This window comes from Chlorella variabilis (assembly GCF_000147415.1).
Source record: "Chlorella variabilis unplaced genomic scaffold CHLNCscaffold_12, whole genome shotgun sequence".
NCBI lineage: Eukaryota > Viridiplantae > Chlorophyta > Trebouxiophyceae > Chlorellales > Chlorellaceae > Chlorella > Chlorella variabilis.
The window spans coordinates 949,442-963,840 of NW_005435076.1; the positions used below are offsets into that span (position 1 = coordinate 949,442).

Below are 14,399 nucleotides of genomic sequence, written 5' to 3' on the forward strand. Positions count from 1 at the left end.
GCGTCACCCAGGACATCACCTGGCCACCCAGCTGCCCCGCAACGCCTCCACCCAGTTCACGCTGTCGGTGGTGGACTCCGAGGACGGCAGCTTCCTCTACAACATCTTTGTCACAGGTGGTCCAGCGGCCTGCTGGGGTGCGGAGCCTGTGGATCCCCTTGGTTGCACTGCGCTGCAGTGCGCTGAGGGCAGCCTCCCACTCTCTGAGGGCAGCCTCCCACTGTCGTGCCCCACACCCACCCTCTGCCTCCTGCTGCAGACAACCTGAACACCTCCCAGTCGGTGTCCCTGGTGTTTGTCAAGGATGACGCCATCAAGACCGCCATCACCCTCAACGACTTCGACTGGGCAGATGCCAGCAACGGCGGCTCGCAAGGAAGTGAGTGCGAAGGCCACGCGTGCCAGGCCATGCAGCACGGGCCGGCCATCTCGCCGCCCGCGCGGCTGTATGCATTGAGTGTCGCACTCTGATGTTGCCCCGACTCTTGCCTGGATGCCCACCCCCCTGAGCCCTCTCTTCCCCGCTGCAGACTTCTCCAAGCAGGCGCTGCTGGACGGCTTGGTGTCACAGGGCCAGCTGGTTGTCACCGAGCTGTTCCCTCTCATCATCCTCTCCTCCAACGCGACCACCACCTACGGCATCTCAGGCCACTTTGTCCCAGTGTGGAACTTCGACCCCACACCTCCTGCCTCGCCGCCGCCGCCACCCCCCAAGGTGGGAACAAGCGCGAGACCCCCAGGGGGCACGCCGCCATGGCTGCTCTCCGCTCTGCTGCAATGCGCATGGCCAGTTCAGCCACACATGCAGAGCGCCCACCTTTGGCAGGCAAGGCTCACCTTTACCCTGACTGCCTGTCTGCTGTCTGTGTTTCGGCATGCCTCCCGTGCAGGCCCCGCCAACCTTCCCCTTGGTGGGCTATGGGTATGTGGCACAGCTCCAGGGAGACCGTGTGCCGGACGAGTCTGTGTTGGAAAAGGTGGGCTGGGGCGGCCAGCAGGCAGCAGGCTTGCTTGTGCCATCGATCATGCCGCCAGGCAGCCAGCCTTGCTTGCTTGTGTGGGCTTAAAGTCTAGTGAAGCAAGAACTAGCTTGCAACATAGACTCCCCGCCTCTGGGGCGCAGTGCACAACGCTGGCCGACAACCCTCCCGCCGACGTCCACCGGCACCCGCCTGTTGCGCCTGTGTTGCAGGCCCCTGTCGGCCCCAAGATCTTTGCAACCTTCACGTATGACGACAACGGGGAGTACCAGTGGGACTTGACCCTGGATGCCGGTGAGTGGGCCCATCACCCGCCAGGGCGGGGCATGCAGCAGCCCAACTGGCGCGGCACGCCTCCCCAAAGCGTGAACTGCTTGAACTGCGGTCGTGCCACCTGCAGCCTCAAAGGCCCTCCAGCCCACCTCCTTCGATCTGTACTACGAAACCGACGGCTTCTACAACTTCCTGCTCACCCTGGCCGGAGATGGGTACAACTTCACTGGCGAAGACCCTCCCTATGGCAGTGAGTCGCGGGCGGCGCACCTGGCGTGCCTGTTGGCACCCCACCCTTCCATCGCACAAGCCAGCCCCGCATCACTCAAAAACACACTCTGCCAATGCCGCCCACCCTCTACCCACCTCTCACCCCCGGTGTGCCCCTGCTTTGCAGCCCTCAACTGGTACACGCTCAACGACGCCGTGCTGCAGCTGGACCTGCCGGACCTGCCTGGCCAGCTGAATGAGACCAACAAGCTGTGAGCAAGGCAGCCCGGTGCTTGCACCCTGCCTGCCTGCGACTGCCAGCGTCGCCCTAGCGCAGCACGCCAAACCCTGATGTAGCTCCACGCTGGTCGGCCTGGCTGCTGCAGGTGGCTGGTGGTCACCACCCTCGGCGGCTCGCTGGCGGCGCGGTTCAGCGATCCTGTGGAAGAGCCGGAGCTGCCGCCCACCGACGACACTTTCTTCCTTGCCGACATTGTGGGCAACGCCACCTTCTCCTTTGGCGTGCCCAAGGACCTCAAATGGCCCGCCTTTGCCAACTCCCCCGCCACCCAGTTCACGCTGTCGATAGTGGACACCGAGGACGGCAGCTTCCTCTACAACATCTTTGTCACAGGTGGGAGGGGCGTGGTGAGGTGCCGCCAGCGCGAACGCTGGGTGCGGCGGCTGCACGGTGGGGGCGCTGGCTGCACATGGCTGCATGAAGGCCCTCATGCCGCCCCTCGCAATGAACCCACCTCCTGGGCCCTCTGCCGCAGACGACCTCAACAAGTCTGCCTACCTGGCTCTGGCCTACAAGAACGCCTCCGGCTTCCACGTCGCGCTCAAGCTACCGGTGGACTGGGCCGCCGCCAACGTCGGCGGCGACGTCAACTGTGAGTCCAGCGGGCCCCGGGGCTGCGGCGCAAGCGCCAAACACAGCCAGGGTTGAACAGATGCAGCCGGAAAGAGGGGGTAGCTTGCCTGCCTGCTGGCCTGCCCAGCTGCGATGCACCAGTAGGGCAACCCTGGCCTACGATTGCCCCTTCAATGCCCTGCCACCAGCAATGCACCCACCAAGCCTGCCCCTCCTGCCTGAGGTGCAGATTTCACTAAGGCTGCGCTACGAAATGCGCTTGTGGCACGGGGCCAGAAGACCACCACCGAGCTGTTCCCTCTTATCGCTGTCTCCGTCAATGCAACCGACAAGAGCATCACCGGTCTGTCGGGCCACTTCGATCCAGTCTGGCTCTTCGATCCCACGCCTCCACCTTCTCCTCCCAAACCTCCTTCCCCCAAACCGAAACCGCCGCCCCGACCTCGCCTGCCGAAACCGCCGCCCCGCCCTCGCCCACCAAAGCCACCTTCACCACCTAAGCCAAAGCCACCTCCGCGCCCGAAACCGCCTCGCCCCCGGCCTCCCTCTCCCAAGCCTCCGCGCCCCAGACCACCCTCTCCCAAGCCGCCTCGCCCCCGGCCTCCCTCTCCCAAGCCGCCTCGCCCGCGGCCTCCGCCACGCCCGAAGCCACGGCCCCCGCCGCGCCCGCGCCCATCGCTCAAGCCTAAGAGGCTCAGCCGCAAGATGTAGAGGCCATGGCATGTGTGGCTTACAGCTGCAATTTACTAGCAGGGCAGCTGTGTGACGGCGACGCTGCCGATGCTCAGCAGCACGCTTGCAGCCGCCCCTGTCTATTTCCCTCATCAGGCAAATCACATCCACCCGTCTAAAAGGAGGAGTCCTCCTTCCACCCCGCCGCGCATCCTTCCCGATGTGGTGGCACTGAACACCCCCGATTTCCCCGTGCTCGCTTTCCTCGGGAAGGCTTCCACTCCCATGTGTTTGCATGCCCACATGTCTGATGAATGTTCTGGCCGCACATGCGCGCTGTAACACCCGCATCGTTCTTTGCCGCCAAATCAGTCGCTTGCTACACACCAGGCGAGCCAGGGGGAACCGCGAGAGGGGAGGAAGGTATCGCAGCTTCAGTGTGCGCCAGCGCTTTTGTCAGGCGCTGGTGCCGGGCAGAGCGCTGCTGGAGCTGCCCCTGCCCGCTGCCGCCGCCTGCTGCAGCTTGGGGTTGCACGGCTCGTCCATGCGCTGAAAGGCGGTGTAGGTGGGCTGCGAGGCGGTGCTGCGGTTGATGTAGGTTGTGTGGAGCAGCTGGTGGGACAGCGAGCCGCCCGGCTCGCCCAAAAACTCCTGCAGGAGCGGGCAGGGCATGCGCAGCTGGTGAGGGGGCTCCCGCGTCACCTGCAGTTGCACCAAGGCAGCCCCAGGTGCAGCCCTGCGCCATCCACCGCACACGCCTTGTATAGCTTCTGTATGGAGGGGTTCTCGTGGCTCTTGCGGATGGCTGAGCGCTCGTCGATGGAGTACACTGCAGGGGGCAGGTGAGCGGGCCGGGCAGGGAGCCGCCGGGCTCCGAGCAACTCTCTCCCTTGCCCGCCTCGCATGTCGCCCGGCCAAACCGCAGCGCTAGCGCCCAGCCTGGGCGCCCGATCCACAGAAGCACCCAGTGGCCTGGCCCGCTCACACACGGCCCACACCCACCCACCTGCGCCCATGCGCTTGAGCAGCACCAGCGGGTCGGCGCTCTTGGGCTGGCCGCCGCCACCGACACAGCCGCCAGGGCAGGCCATGACCTGCTCCTCATGGGTTGGCACAGCTCAGAGCTTGCCAGTTGACTTCCCCGCCCCGTCAGCCAGCCTGCGTCCCATCCCACGCCATGCCACCTCCCACCCACCTCGACGAAATCAAAGTGCGGTGAATGTCCAGTGTGCATGCGCTCCAGCAGGTGCCTCGCCTGGCCGATGCCGCTGGCCACAGCCACGCGCAGCTGGCGGCTGGCCATGCCGGCGGGCGCGGTGGGCGGCAGCGTGACGGTGGCCTGCTTGATGCCCCGCAGCCCGCGGATCGCCTCCTCCTCCAGCTTGGGAAGCGGCTGGCCTGCACAGTGAAGCGCAGGGCCCGACTCTACATGTAGGGAGGGATGCCTGGCCAGGGTGGTGGGCGGGCACCATTTGTGCAATGCATTGCCGCAGCGTAGCCAAGCCGTGGCAGCCGCATCGCCACACAGCCCGCGGGGCACCTCCCCACCTGCCGCCAGCTCGTATGCGGTGCGCAGGGCCGCCTCCATCACGCCGCCAGTGTTCCCGAAAATCACGCCGGCCCCGCTCCCTTCTCCCAGGGGGTTGTCAAACGCCGACTCGGGCAGCGAGGCGAGAGGGATGTGGCGCTCCCTGCACACGCCAGCAGCATCAGCACCAGCAGGGGTCTGCTGGCCACAGCATGCGGTGCAGGGATGGCAAGTGTCATGAGGTTCAGGCCAGGAGTGCCCCACCGCAGCAGGCGCCCAAACTCGCGGGTTGTAATGACATAATCTGGAACAGCAGAGGAAAGGACTCGTCAGCGCAACTCGGGCCAAGCGTCCTGCAGGCCAAGCAAGCCACCCAGAGCAGCAGCAGCAGCCGCTAGGCAACTAGGCGAGCCCCCCATGCCAGCAGGGGACGCTGTGCCTGCTGGGCTCCCCTGCCACCTGGCTCACACCCCAGGCCCTCACTCACCAACGTCAGGCCCCTCCCCCTCCCGCACCATCTCCCCGCGCTCAGCCTCATACTTCTTGGCCGTGCAGGGCATCACGCTGACCTGTAGGGCACACGCGGGTGTGCAGGAGGGGGGCAGGCGCTTGTAAGGCAGCAGGGCAGGGCAATGCAGGCAGGCAGGGAGGCAGGGACAAGGCGTGAGAGAAAAAGAGGCGGGGCCAAGGCCGGCAGGCGGGGGAGCAGGGTAATGTCGAGATCCAGAGGGAGGTGCCAACCACTGGTGGCACCCACCAGGCAGATGTCTTGTGCGCGCTTGCCCAGCTTGGCCGCAAAGTGGCTCTTCACCACCGCCCCCATCATCTGCTGCGGGCTCTTGCAGGTGGACAGGTGCGGCAGCAGCTCGGGGAAGCTCTTCTCGCAGGCCGTCACCCAGCCGGGGCAGCAGCTGGTGAACATGGGCAGCGGGCCTGGGGCGCTGTGGTGCCCCCGCCCCTGCCCCTGCCCCTGCTGCTCCTCCTGGGCGCCCGCGCTCCTGCCGCCACCAGCGCCGGCGCCGCCGCTCCCCTCGGCGGGCAGGTCCAGGCCCCAGGCGTGGCGCAGGCGTTGCAGCAGCTCTGTGCCCTCCTCCATGATGGTGAGGTCGGCTGGGTGGAAAGGAAGGCAGGCAGGCAGGCAGGCATGGAGGTGCCAAGGGGCATGACACAGGCAGGGGGAAGGCCGCCTCCATGCATGGCAGCTGCAGGTTGGTAGGGCTGCTTGCTGCCCCCCCATGCAGGCTCACCGCCGAAGTTGACATCGAAAACATAATCAAACCCTGGAAGGGCAGCAGCGGCAGGCGCAGGCAGGGTGAAGGTCATGGCGACGTGCAGGGTGTGGCTCTCTGGCGGTCTGTAGCAGCGCAGGTGCCGCCACCGCAAGGCAGCGGGTGGACGGGTGCAGCCACGGGCACGCTGTGCTGCTGTCTGGCTGGAGATGAGCCGGAGGCTGGCGAGCTCACCCAGCTGCCTCTGTGCCGCCACCATCTGGCCGGTGGTGATGGTTCCGGGCGCCAGGCCCAGCTCCTCGCCTATGGCCACCCTCACGGCTGGGGCTGTGACGCACACCATGAGCTGCAGCGGTGGTGGTGATGGGGGCAGGGCAGGGAAGAATGAAGGGAGGGTGACTCGGCAGGGGTGCACCCCGGCCTGAGGAAGTAGCCGGAGGAAGGGGGGCAGGCAGGCCAGATGCCACCCCCTGCCGGCCACGGGACGGCCTGCTGCCAGCTGCGTGTCCCCGCTGACCCCTGCCCTCCCCGCCCCCCTCCCTGCCTTGCGCTTGGCATCCAGCTGATCCTCCACCTCCCGCCACTCGGCTCGCTCGGTGATGGCGCCCACAGGGCACATCACAGCACACTGCAAGCGCAGCGGACAGCAGCGGGCATGATCATCCTCAGCGGGGACAGCGCGCTTTGTGGCAGGCGGGAGGGGAGGTGCAGATGGTGGAGAAGGGAGGCACCAAGGGGGGCACCCCAAGAATGGCCCCACCTGGCCGCATGAGATGCACTTGCTGAGGTCCATCGCCTCTGTGAGCACCGCAGGGTGGCGCTCGCGGGACCTCCCCTTCATGCCCAGCACATCCATCTCCTGCCAGGGCACGGTGTGGTGGGGCAGGCTGGCAGGCGTGGGAGGCCCTGGGTGGCCCTCGGGGGATGTGCAGCCCCAGCCCCAGGTCTGCCTCATTCGATCCTGGCAGCCTCATGGAGGCGGTGGAGCGTGCGACAGCTCTGCACCCACCTGCACCAGGCCGCACGCCGTGACGCAGCGCCCGCACTTGAGGCACCTGCATCCCAGCATGGGCAGCATTGGTCGCTGCCGGGGGCAGGCCATGCGCTGCCTCGCCTCCCCAGGCACACACGGCCGCAAGGCCGGCAGCCACCCCTGCAAAGGAATCGCCTGCCAGGTTCAGTGAGCCCACTTTTCGAAGTCGATGGTGATGGAGGCGGTGGAGGAGGGGTGGAGCTCGCCACCTGCGCCCTCCACCTCCTCCTCCCACTCGTGGCTGGAAGGACGGCAGCGGGATGGCGTGATTGGCACACCAGAAGGAGGAGTATGGCGGGCGCGTATGGCGGGGTGTCCCGACAGAGCAGGGAAGCGTGCGGGGGCCGCCACCAACCTGTATTGGCGCAGCTTGGGCAGCGCATGCTTGGCCATGTAGCCATCCACATTGTACCGCAGGGTCAGGTCCTGCAGGGGTGGGGCCAGGCAGGTGGGGGACGGGCAGGGCGGCAGGCCTCAGCAGTGCCGCGACGGCAAGCCTGCCCACCCAGCCCATGCCCCTCCCCAAAAGCCCGGCCTTGCCTGGAACTCGCAGCGCCCCGAGACATCGCACGTCATGCAGTCCGCGGGGTGGTTGGCCTTGAGCAGCGCCAGCACGCCGCGGATGCTGTCCTTGACCTGTGGTGAGTCGGTGGTCACCTCCAGGCCATGGCACACGGGGGTGGCGCAGGCGGGCTTCAGCGCGCCGCCTGCAACCTCAACCAGGCACAGGCGGCAGGTGCCCGGGGTGGTGGGCAGGCGCGGGTGGGTGCACAGGGTGGGGATCTGCGGGCAGGGGTGCACCGGGGGTGTGAGGGCCGATGCAAAGGGGTTGCAGCGGCGGGCGGTGGCGAGGTGCGCACATGGATGCCGAGCTGCGTGGCTGCCGTCAGGATGCTGGTGCCCTCGGGGACTGACACGGTGTGGCCGTTGATGTGAATGGTGGCCATTGGGGCAGCCGAGGCATACGCAGTGGCGTCGCTGGCAACGGTGCCAGGGGCGGCGTCGGCGGTGGTGGCGCCGCGCCGACCGTGCTGCAGCCAAGCGGCCAGGCGCACTGCCTGCGGCAGCAGGCTCGTGCAGACGCACGCCTGGAGGCCCTGCTGCAGCCCGCAGGCGAGCATCGCGGTCGCGAATTGTGCGTGAGTTCCACTGAGGCGCCTATCGTCGTGTCGGTGGGACCGAAATATCTCTGTGGCCGCCAGAAAGGCTGAAAAATAGCGAGAAAGCAAGGGGTCGACCCGCCGTGTCTCCGGCATGGGGCCGATCTGAGCACCAATTTGTGCCGTGCACCATGGGGGCCCATCCCTAGCTGGACTTCTCCCCCCTGTCCACGCTGCAAGAGTACTGGCCGTGGCCTTTTACAAGGGGATTTGTCAATGCCACATTCATACAGCCGCAGACCTCATGCAGGGAGGTGGAGGGCGGGAGCAAGCTGTAAGGCGGTTGCCGGCAAAAGAAGCTGACTGGTCTGGCTGAACTGAACGCATGGAATGCACTGTGCGGGGAAGGGAATTTGTGGGTTGGGCCTCGGTCCGTCCAGGCTACTGACAGATCCCCGCCTTGCAGTCCTTGGAGCAGCTGCAGCCAGGACCACAGTCAAAGGCGGTGTGTGCGCGTGTAGCTGCATGCAAGTGACAGCAGGCCGCCGAGGCTCATGCATCCTCCCAGGCTCTCACCAGTCTGAGTTTTCGATGCCAGTGATGCATGCGCCGCCCGCCTTGACGCAGCACCGCGAGGACACGCAGCTCGATTTGTTACAGCACTGCGCGTCTGTGGTGCAGCCCGTGCTGCCGACGCCGATGCACTGCACGTGGAGTTCGGGAGATTAGGGGAAAGGGGCTGCACACTCAGCCGCGCCAAGCCCACTCAGCTGTCCAGGATGTGGGATAGCTTCCTGGGACACTGACCACCACCGCGCCTCGCGGCCCCGGGCAGCGCCACACACACTCACGTTGGAGCAGGTGTTGCTGGCGGAGTCGCACTGGCCGGAGCAGCACAGCTCGCCGGGCGTGACGGGCTGTGTGAGGTTGACCTGCTTGACGCAGGCCTGGCCATTGGCCAGGCAGCACTTGGTGTTTTGCAGGTTGCACTTGGCCCCGAAGCAGCAATCGAAGTCCGACACGCACTTGACCAGAGGCACCGGCACTGGCATGGGTGGGGTAGGGGTGGGGAGCGTGGGGCACAGGGTGAGACGGTGAGCTCCATTGCCGGCGCTATGCAGGCTGTCCTTTGCCTCCGGCAGCGCAAGCCCTCCTCACCGCAGGGCAGGCAGCCCTTGATGCCGCCGATGGTGATGCAGTGCCCTGAGCAGCAGTCAAAGCTGCAGCAGGCAGGTGTTGCCAGGTGAGTTGCGGGAAAGAGGTGGTGTTGGGCCAGCTGGCTAGCGCCACGCGCTGCTCTGGTGCATTTCATGCTGGGAGCATCATTCAGCACCGCAACACCCTGTAGCAGGCTGCCATGCCACTCACTCGGTCACGCATTTCTGCAGGCCTGCGATCTTGGTGTAGTTGAGCGACGAGATGCCGCTGGCCGGCACGGCGTCGGGCACGCACTGCAAAGCAGAATAGCGGGGACCGCAAGCGCCCGGTCAGTGTGTCCGAGCTTGGCATCCACAGTGCAGCCCATGCCGCCCAGGAAACTCACGCATTTTTTGTTGGTGGGATTGCATGCCGTGCTGCAGCAGTCTGGGTTCACGTCGCAAAAGGTGTTGAGGGCGGCGCAGGCAGGTGGCGGCCGCGGCCGGGGCCGGGGAGGTGGGCGAGGTGGCGGTCTAGGAGGCTTCGGCGGTGGTGGCCTGGGCGGCTTGGGAGGCGGTGGGCGCGGCGGAGGGGGCTTTGGAGGGCGGGGGCGTGGTGGGGGCGATTTCTTTGGCTTTGGGGAGGGAGGAGGACGGGGTGAAGGTGGCCTAGGTGGCTTTGGGGGTTTGGGACGAGGTGGAGGACGGGGGCGTGGAGGAGGTTTGGGCCTTGGGGGAGTTGGTGGACGGGGAGGCTTTGGACGCGGTGGCTTTGGGGAAGGGGGAGCCGCATACGAGGCACCTACAATGATTTAGCAAAGGCGGTGAAGTGTGCGTGGCGGCACAAGGCGGTGTCGGGAGTTGCGGTGGTAGAGAAGAGCACTGGCGGCCGAAGGCTCGGCAGCGCTGGCTGCTCGACACCGCGCTGCGCAAACGCTTACCCACTAGCGCAAACAGCACCACCAGCACAAGTTTGAGCAGGGCCGCGGGGCACACCATCGCAACCAGATCCCTGGTCACGCCAGTTGCGCTGCGCTACCCCACAGAGACTGCGCGGGCAGCAGCGAAGGCTGGCGCCTGACACACTTTCAAAAGGGCCCAGGGCAGCTGTACAGCGCTGTACCCTCGGCACCAGCGGGGAAGCTGGCAGGGAAGCTGTAACAACACCATCAGCAGCATCAATTCTGGAGCCACGACAAGCCCTCCACGCTGCCCAATGTGCATTTGATTGGATTTGATCCCCAAAAGGCAGCTGCACTCTGCCCCCCTCTCCTGTCCTCCTGCTGCCTGTGGCGCCCCGCTCAAAAGCCGTGTGCATGGAGCAGCTGGTTGGACAGCGGGTTTTGACCCACAAGCAGCCAGTCGCGAGGAAGGGATTTGGGCCCGGCTGCTGAGGCCAGGCCTCATGGAGCTGGCAGAGCCCTGACCACCGTCGCCACCGACCAGCGCCAACCGCCCCACGGTCTCGTCCGCCAACACCCTGCTCCAGGCGCCACACACCCTCCCCTCCCCGCCTCTCCCTCCTCTCTAGCTTCCAGGAAGTAGCAAAGAACGGTTACTGTGGTGTTACAGCGCGCATACGCGGCTGGGGGTGGATGCGAGTATAATCGTGTCGAGGTGGGAGTTGAAAATTATCCTCTCTGGGGACGAGTGGCGGGGCACCAAACCAAATGCTGAAAGCACAAGCAGAACAAAGGGAGACAAGCTAAAAGCTACAACACCTGCGCCGCCATCAAGCGGGCGCCGGCGGACCAAGCGGGGGTGCGGCATCTAGAGGGTGGGCGCGCGGTCCTCGCCAGCCAGGATGGTCAGCTGCAGGGGCGGGCAGCGGGGTGGGAGAGGCAGTAAGTAATTGTCAAGTACATTGGCTTTCGTAGTTACCAGCGCGTCGCGGCCGAAACCCGTGCACGCCGACCAAAATACGAATCCCAAAAACAACTACAACTAAGCCGACCAGGACTTCCCGCCACCTCCCCAACCGTTTTGTTCTCACCAGATTGTAGCCAAAGGGATCTGCCACATGCTTGCTCCAGTTGGCGTAAGGGCCTGCGGGGGAAGGGAAGCAGATGGGGGACGGGGGCGGGGCGAGGTCAACATCAGCGCAGGGTGGGATGGGCGCCGGGCCGCGCCGGGTCTTGGCTGGGGCGGCCAGGGCAGCTCACGCTCACGACATGCAGCAGCACAAGCCCACGGCATGCAGGCAGCCCACGCAAGCCGCGCAGCAGGCCCCGTGCCAGGCACCTCCCCCGCCACCCCACCAGCTCACCCTCGCCGGTGACGGCGGCCTGCACGGCGAAGCCCAGGAAGGAGACCATGGCCAGGCGGCCGTTCTTGATCTCCTTGACCTTGAGCTCGGCCAGCACCTCGGGGTCGTCGGCCAGGCCCAGGGGGTCGAAGGGGCCGCCTGCGGGCAGGCAGGTTGCCAGGGATGGGTGGGGGTGAGAGGGAGAGAGGCAGCGGATGCCGGCACACAGATGGCGCGGGGGAGGCGCCAGCCCTTGCTGCCGGCCACGCACGCAGCCTCGCCCTGCGCGCCCAACGCCGGCGCTCTGCGCCACCCCACCCCACCCCAGCCACCCAACCCACCTGGGTACAGGGAGTCCATGGAGTCGTAGGCGGACTCGTCAAACTTGCCGACGCCGGGGCTGTAGCCGGCGGGGCCCTCGCCGGTGCGGCGGTAGTTCTCCGCGGCGCCCATCAGCGCCACGTTGGCCGCCACCACCACAAACAGGGGCAGCGGGTTGGAGATGTTGGCGATGGGCACGGCAAACCAGTTGAGGGTGCCGCCGTTGAGCATGGCCGCGCCCGTCTCGAACCAGGTGGCGCCCTTGACGTCGGCGCCGTTGGCGGCCAGGCCCTCGGGGATGATGGCGCCAGCGGCCGCCAGCATGGCCCACCGCGCGTGCAGCAGCTCGTTGGCCTGGTACTTGCTCAGGGTCTCGGCGTCCTTGGCCAGGCCCAGCGGGTCGTAGCCGTAGTCGCCGGGCAGGGTGCCGTTGAGCAGCGGGTTGATCTCGTCGCGCGCCATCAGGCCGCCTGCGGGGAGGGGGCAAGGCGGGCGCGGGGGCAGGGGCCTGGTCAGCAAGGCGGCGGGCTCTGTTGGCAGCAGAGGCGAGAGGGCAGCTGTGCCCATGCTGCAGGCTGAAGTGCTGCTGGCCGCATGCGGCGGCTCCTCCTTGTTCCAGCTGGTGCTGCCGCAAAGGACTCCAACCACCCAACAAGACTCACCGGGCAGGAACAGGGCGCGGTCGGGGCCATACCTGCACAGGACAACAGCAGGGCACAGGCGACTCTCAGCTTTGCGGCGAGCACAGCAGGCGGCGGCGCAGCGCGATATGGCGGCGGATATGCCGCCAGTGGCGCGGCCCCCACACGGGCTGTCCGGGCCTACATTGCTCGGCGATGGATCCCACAAGTACGGACCGAGGCTTCGGAGGCAGCCAAAGGCGGGGAGGGCACGCCATCGCCCTGCCCCATCGCCTAACCACTCGATCCACCCTCCCTGCCCCCTCCCTGCTCACCACTTGTCCAGGTTGATGGTCTTTGACCCGCTGCCCAACCAGCCACCGCTGGTGGAGGCGGTGCCGCTCTTCTTGGCCGCAGCCTTCTTGGGGGCGGCCTTCGCCTTGCCGAACACGGCCTGAATCTTCAGAGCGGAGGCCATGGCTGATGACTGGAGTGAGCGGAGGAGACAAAGACGCAGGAATTGAGAGTTCTGGACATGATATCGCCCATCTTTCCTGGGTCCTGCTGGGTCAGAACAGGGCACAGTTTTTTGCGCTCCAGCGCCCCGGAAGACATCCAGAGCCACTCTGCGGCACGTAGGCATCGCAATGAAACAGCCAGAGCGCCGCCCCGACCTGGTGCCTGGACCCCATGTGCCGCCGCTCCTGCCGCCGCCGCCCAATGGACCTGGAGGGACATGCCCTGTTTTTCCGCTTATACCAGCAGGCAAACCGCCTCAACATACCCTACCTGGCTGCCTCCTCACCATCATGCTGTCAGCCCGTGGCAGCAGAACTTCTTCTCTGCGGCAGCTGCTGCTCTGGTGGCCCAGCACTCTCCGCGGCACGCCCATCCGTGCGCTCAACCGCAGGCTGCGTTTTCTTACATGGGTGTGGTTGTGGCCGTGTGCATTCACAGCTCACAGGTCAGCAACAAGTGGAGGGGTCAAAGCAGGTGTACAACAATCCAGGCGGCAACTATGCCGCCATGCCGAGGCAAGCAAGCGTTGCATGCTGGGCCGGGGGGGCGGGTGCGTGGTCATGCAGTCAATCAGTCAAGTCGGTAACACAGCAACGACACAAAACACAAACAACACAGCAAAAAAGGCCAACCAACAACAGCGGCCCTACGGCTGCAACAGCTGCGCGGTGGGGCGGATCTCGATGTCGCCGTACGGCTGGGCCTGGCTGAGCGCCACAAAGCCGGTGTTGCGCAGCACCAGGGACTCGTAAAACCACCTGGCCGCATCCAGGCGGCCGCGGCGGCCGCCCCCCGCAGTCCCAGCATCCAGCAGGCTGTCCAGGCTGAGCGCTGCCATGCCGGCGGCCAGGTCGCCGTGCGAGGGGTGGCGCCGCTTGGAGCCCGCCGAGGGCGCAAGCTCGCGGCGCAGGTGCTCCAGCACCAGCGCGGTGTTCTTGGTGAACGCAGTCTGCTGCGCGGCGGCGCTGGAGCCGCCGCTGCGTGCCGCGCTGCTGTCGTCGGGTCCTGCAGGGAGCGGGGCGCGGAGGCGGGGAGAGGTGGAGGCAGGGGGGTGGGTGAGGAGAGGCTGAGGAGGCGTGCGAGCGGATGGGGAGGTGGCGGGGAGGCGGTGCAGCCATGCCGTCACCCCTGTTCGTCCCTGGCTCCCCCCCCGCACCAGCACCGCACCTATCGACCCCAGCTCGCCCAGCGCCTCGCCGCTGCCCAGCACCGGGTGCAGGTGCAGCTTGGCGCGGCGCTCGGCCGCGGTGCCTGGCGCCGCCGCCTCCTCCTCCATCTCGCCCGGGAAGGCCGCCTGCTGCTCCTGCTGGGTGTCGGCTGGCTCAATGAGCTCCTCATCGTACACGCCGCCAACAGACAGAGGGCCGTAGTCGCTGCCGCCGCCTGCGGTGTAGGCGCCAGACAGCGGCGGCGAGGCGAGCGCGCCCTCCTCGCCCCACGGCGCCTGCTGCTCCGCAGCCACCTCGGCGGCGGCCGCCGCCGCCGCCGCCGCCTCCTCCTCGCCACCTGCCACCGTGCCCCTGCTGCTGCGCCGGCGGCGCTGCGGGCTGCCGGCGCCCTCGGCAGCCTGCCCCGGCAGCGTCTGGGCTCGGGCAAACAGCTCCAGCAGCTCTGGCGCCAGGGCGGTGAAGGTGGCGGGGCGGTACAGCTCGCTGTCCC

At 66.9% G+C, this 14,399-nt stretch overlaps 5 protein-coding genes across 5 annotated transcripts in view; 1 reads left to right on the forward strand and 4 right to left on the reverse strand.

Moving 5' to 3' along the window:
- Window positions 1-3,026, forward strand: part of CHLNCDRAFT_134903 (expressed protein) — a gene marked incomplete at both ends in the record, with an annotated part of 4,233 nt that extends 1,207 nt beyond the window's left edge. The window contains 11 exons of the mRNA XM_005846892.1: window positions 56-116; window positions 260-379; window positions 531-715; window positions 891-977; window positions 1,193-1,274; window positions 1,381-1,503; window positions 1,651-1,735; window positions 1,850-2,097; window positions 2,240-2,356; window positions 2,567-2,680; window positions 2,893-3,026. Of these exons, the coding sequence (XP_005846954.1) occupies window positions 56-116; window positions 260-379; window positions 531-715; window positions 891-977; window positions 1,193-1,274; window positions 1,381-1,503; window positions 1,651-1,735; window positions 1,850-2,097; window positions 2,240-2,356; window positions 2,567-2,680; window positions 2,893-3,026 (1,356 nt within the window). The remainder of the gene's footprint in view (window positions 1-55; window positions 117-259; window positions 380-530; window positions 716-890; window positions 978-1,192; window positions 1,275-1,380; window positions 1,504-1,650; window positions 1,736-1,849; window positions 2,098-2,239; window positions 2,357-2,566; window positions 2,681-2,892) is intronic.
- Window positions 3,027-3,465: 439 nt separating this feature from the next.
- Window positions 3,466-7,746, reverse strand: HYD2 (hypothetical protein; the record flags this gene model as incomplete). Its single annotated transcript, XM_005847085.1, has 16 exons — window positions 3,466-3,660; window positions 3,759-3,838; window positions 4,016-4,103; window positions 4,205-4,407; window positions 4,558-4,700; window positions 4,802-4,841; window positions 5,025-5,106; window positions 5,295-5,470; window positions 5,546-5,647; window positions 5,785-5,817; window positions 6,001-6,112; window positions 6,284-6,394; window positions 6,527-6,625; window positions 6,776-6,875; window positions 7,305-7,582; window positions 7,660-7,746. The coding sequence occupies 16 exons, from the start codon at window positions 7,744-7,746 to the stop codon at window positions 3,466-3,468; spliced, it is 1,929 nt and encodes a 642-aa protein (XP_005847147.1).
- A 594-nt stretch (window positions 7,747-8,340) lies between these two features.
- Window positions 8,341-10,034, reverse strand: CHLNCDRAFT_134905 (hypothetical protein; the record flags this gene model as incomplete). The annotated part of the gene is made up of 6 exons (XM_005847086.1): window positions 8,341-8,377; window positions 8,476-8,603; window positions 8,751-8,944; window positions 9,058-9,119; window positions 9,268-9,350; window positions 9,981-10,034. 6 exons carry the CDS (start codon window positions 10,032-10,034, stop codon window positions 8,341-8,343), a joined length of 558 nt encoding a protein of 185 aa, XP_005847148.1.
- Window positions 10,035-10,579: 545 nt separating this feature from the next.
- On the reverse strand, window positions 10,580-12,699 carry CHLNCDRAFT_35818 (hypothetical protein; the record flags this gene model as incomplete). The annotated part of the gene is made up of 6 exons (XM_005847087.1): window positions 10,580-10,847; window positions 11,029-11,081; window positions 11,302-11,439; window positions 11,622-12,071; window positions 12,264-12,295; window positions 12,557-12,699. 6 exons carry the CDS (start codon window positions 12,697-12,699, stop codon window positions 10,806-10,808), a joined length of 858 nt encoding a protein of 285 aa, XP_005847149.1. The 3' UTR covers window positions 10,580-10,805.
- A 687-nt stretch (window positions 12,700-13,386) lies between these two features.
- CHLNCDRAFT_134907 (hypothetical protein) overlaps window positions 13,387-14,399 on the reverse strand; it is a gene marked incomplete at both ends in the record, with an annotated part of 1,186 nt that continues 173 nt past the window's right edge. Inside the window, 2 exons of the mRNA XM_005847088.1 lie at window positions 13,387-13,745; window positions 13,908-14,351. Coding sequence (XP_005847150.1) covers window positions 13,387-13,745; window positions 13,908-14,351 — 803 coding nt within the window. The remainder of the gene's footprint in view (window positions 13,746-13,907; window positions 14,352-14,399) is intronic.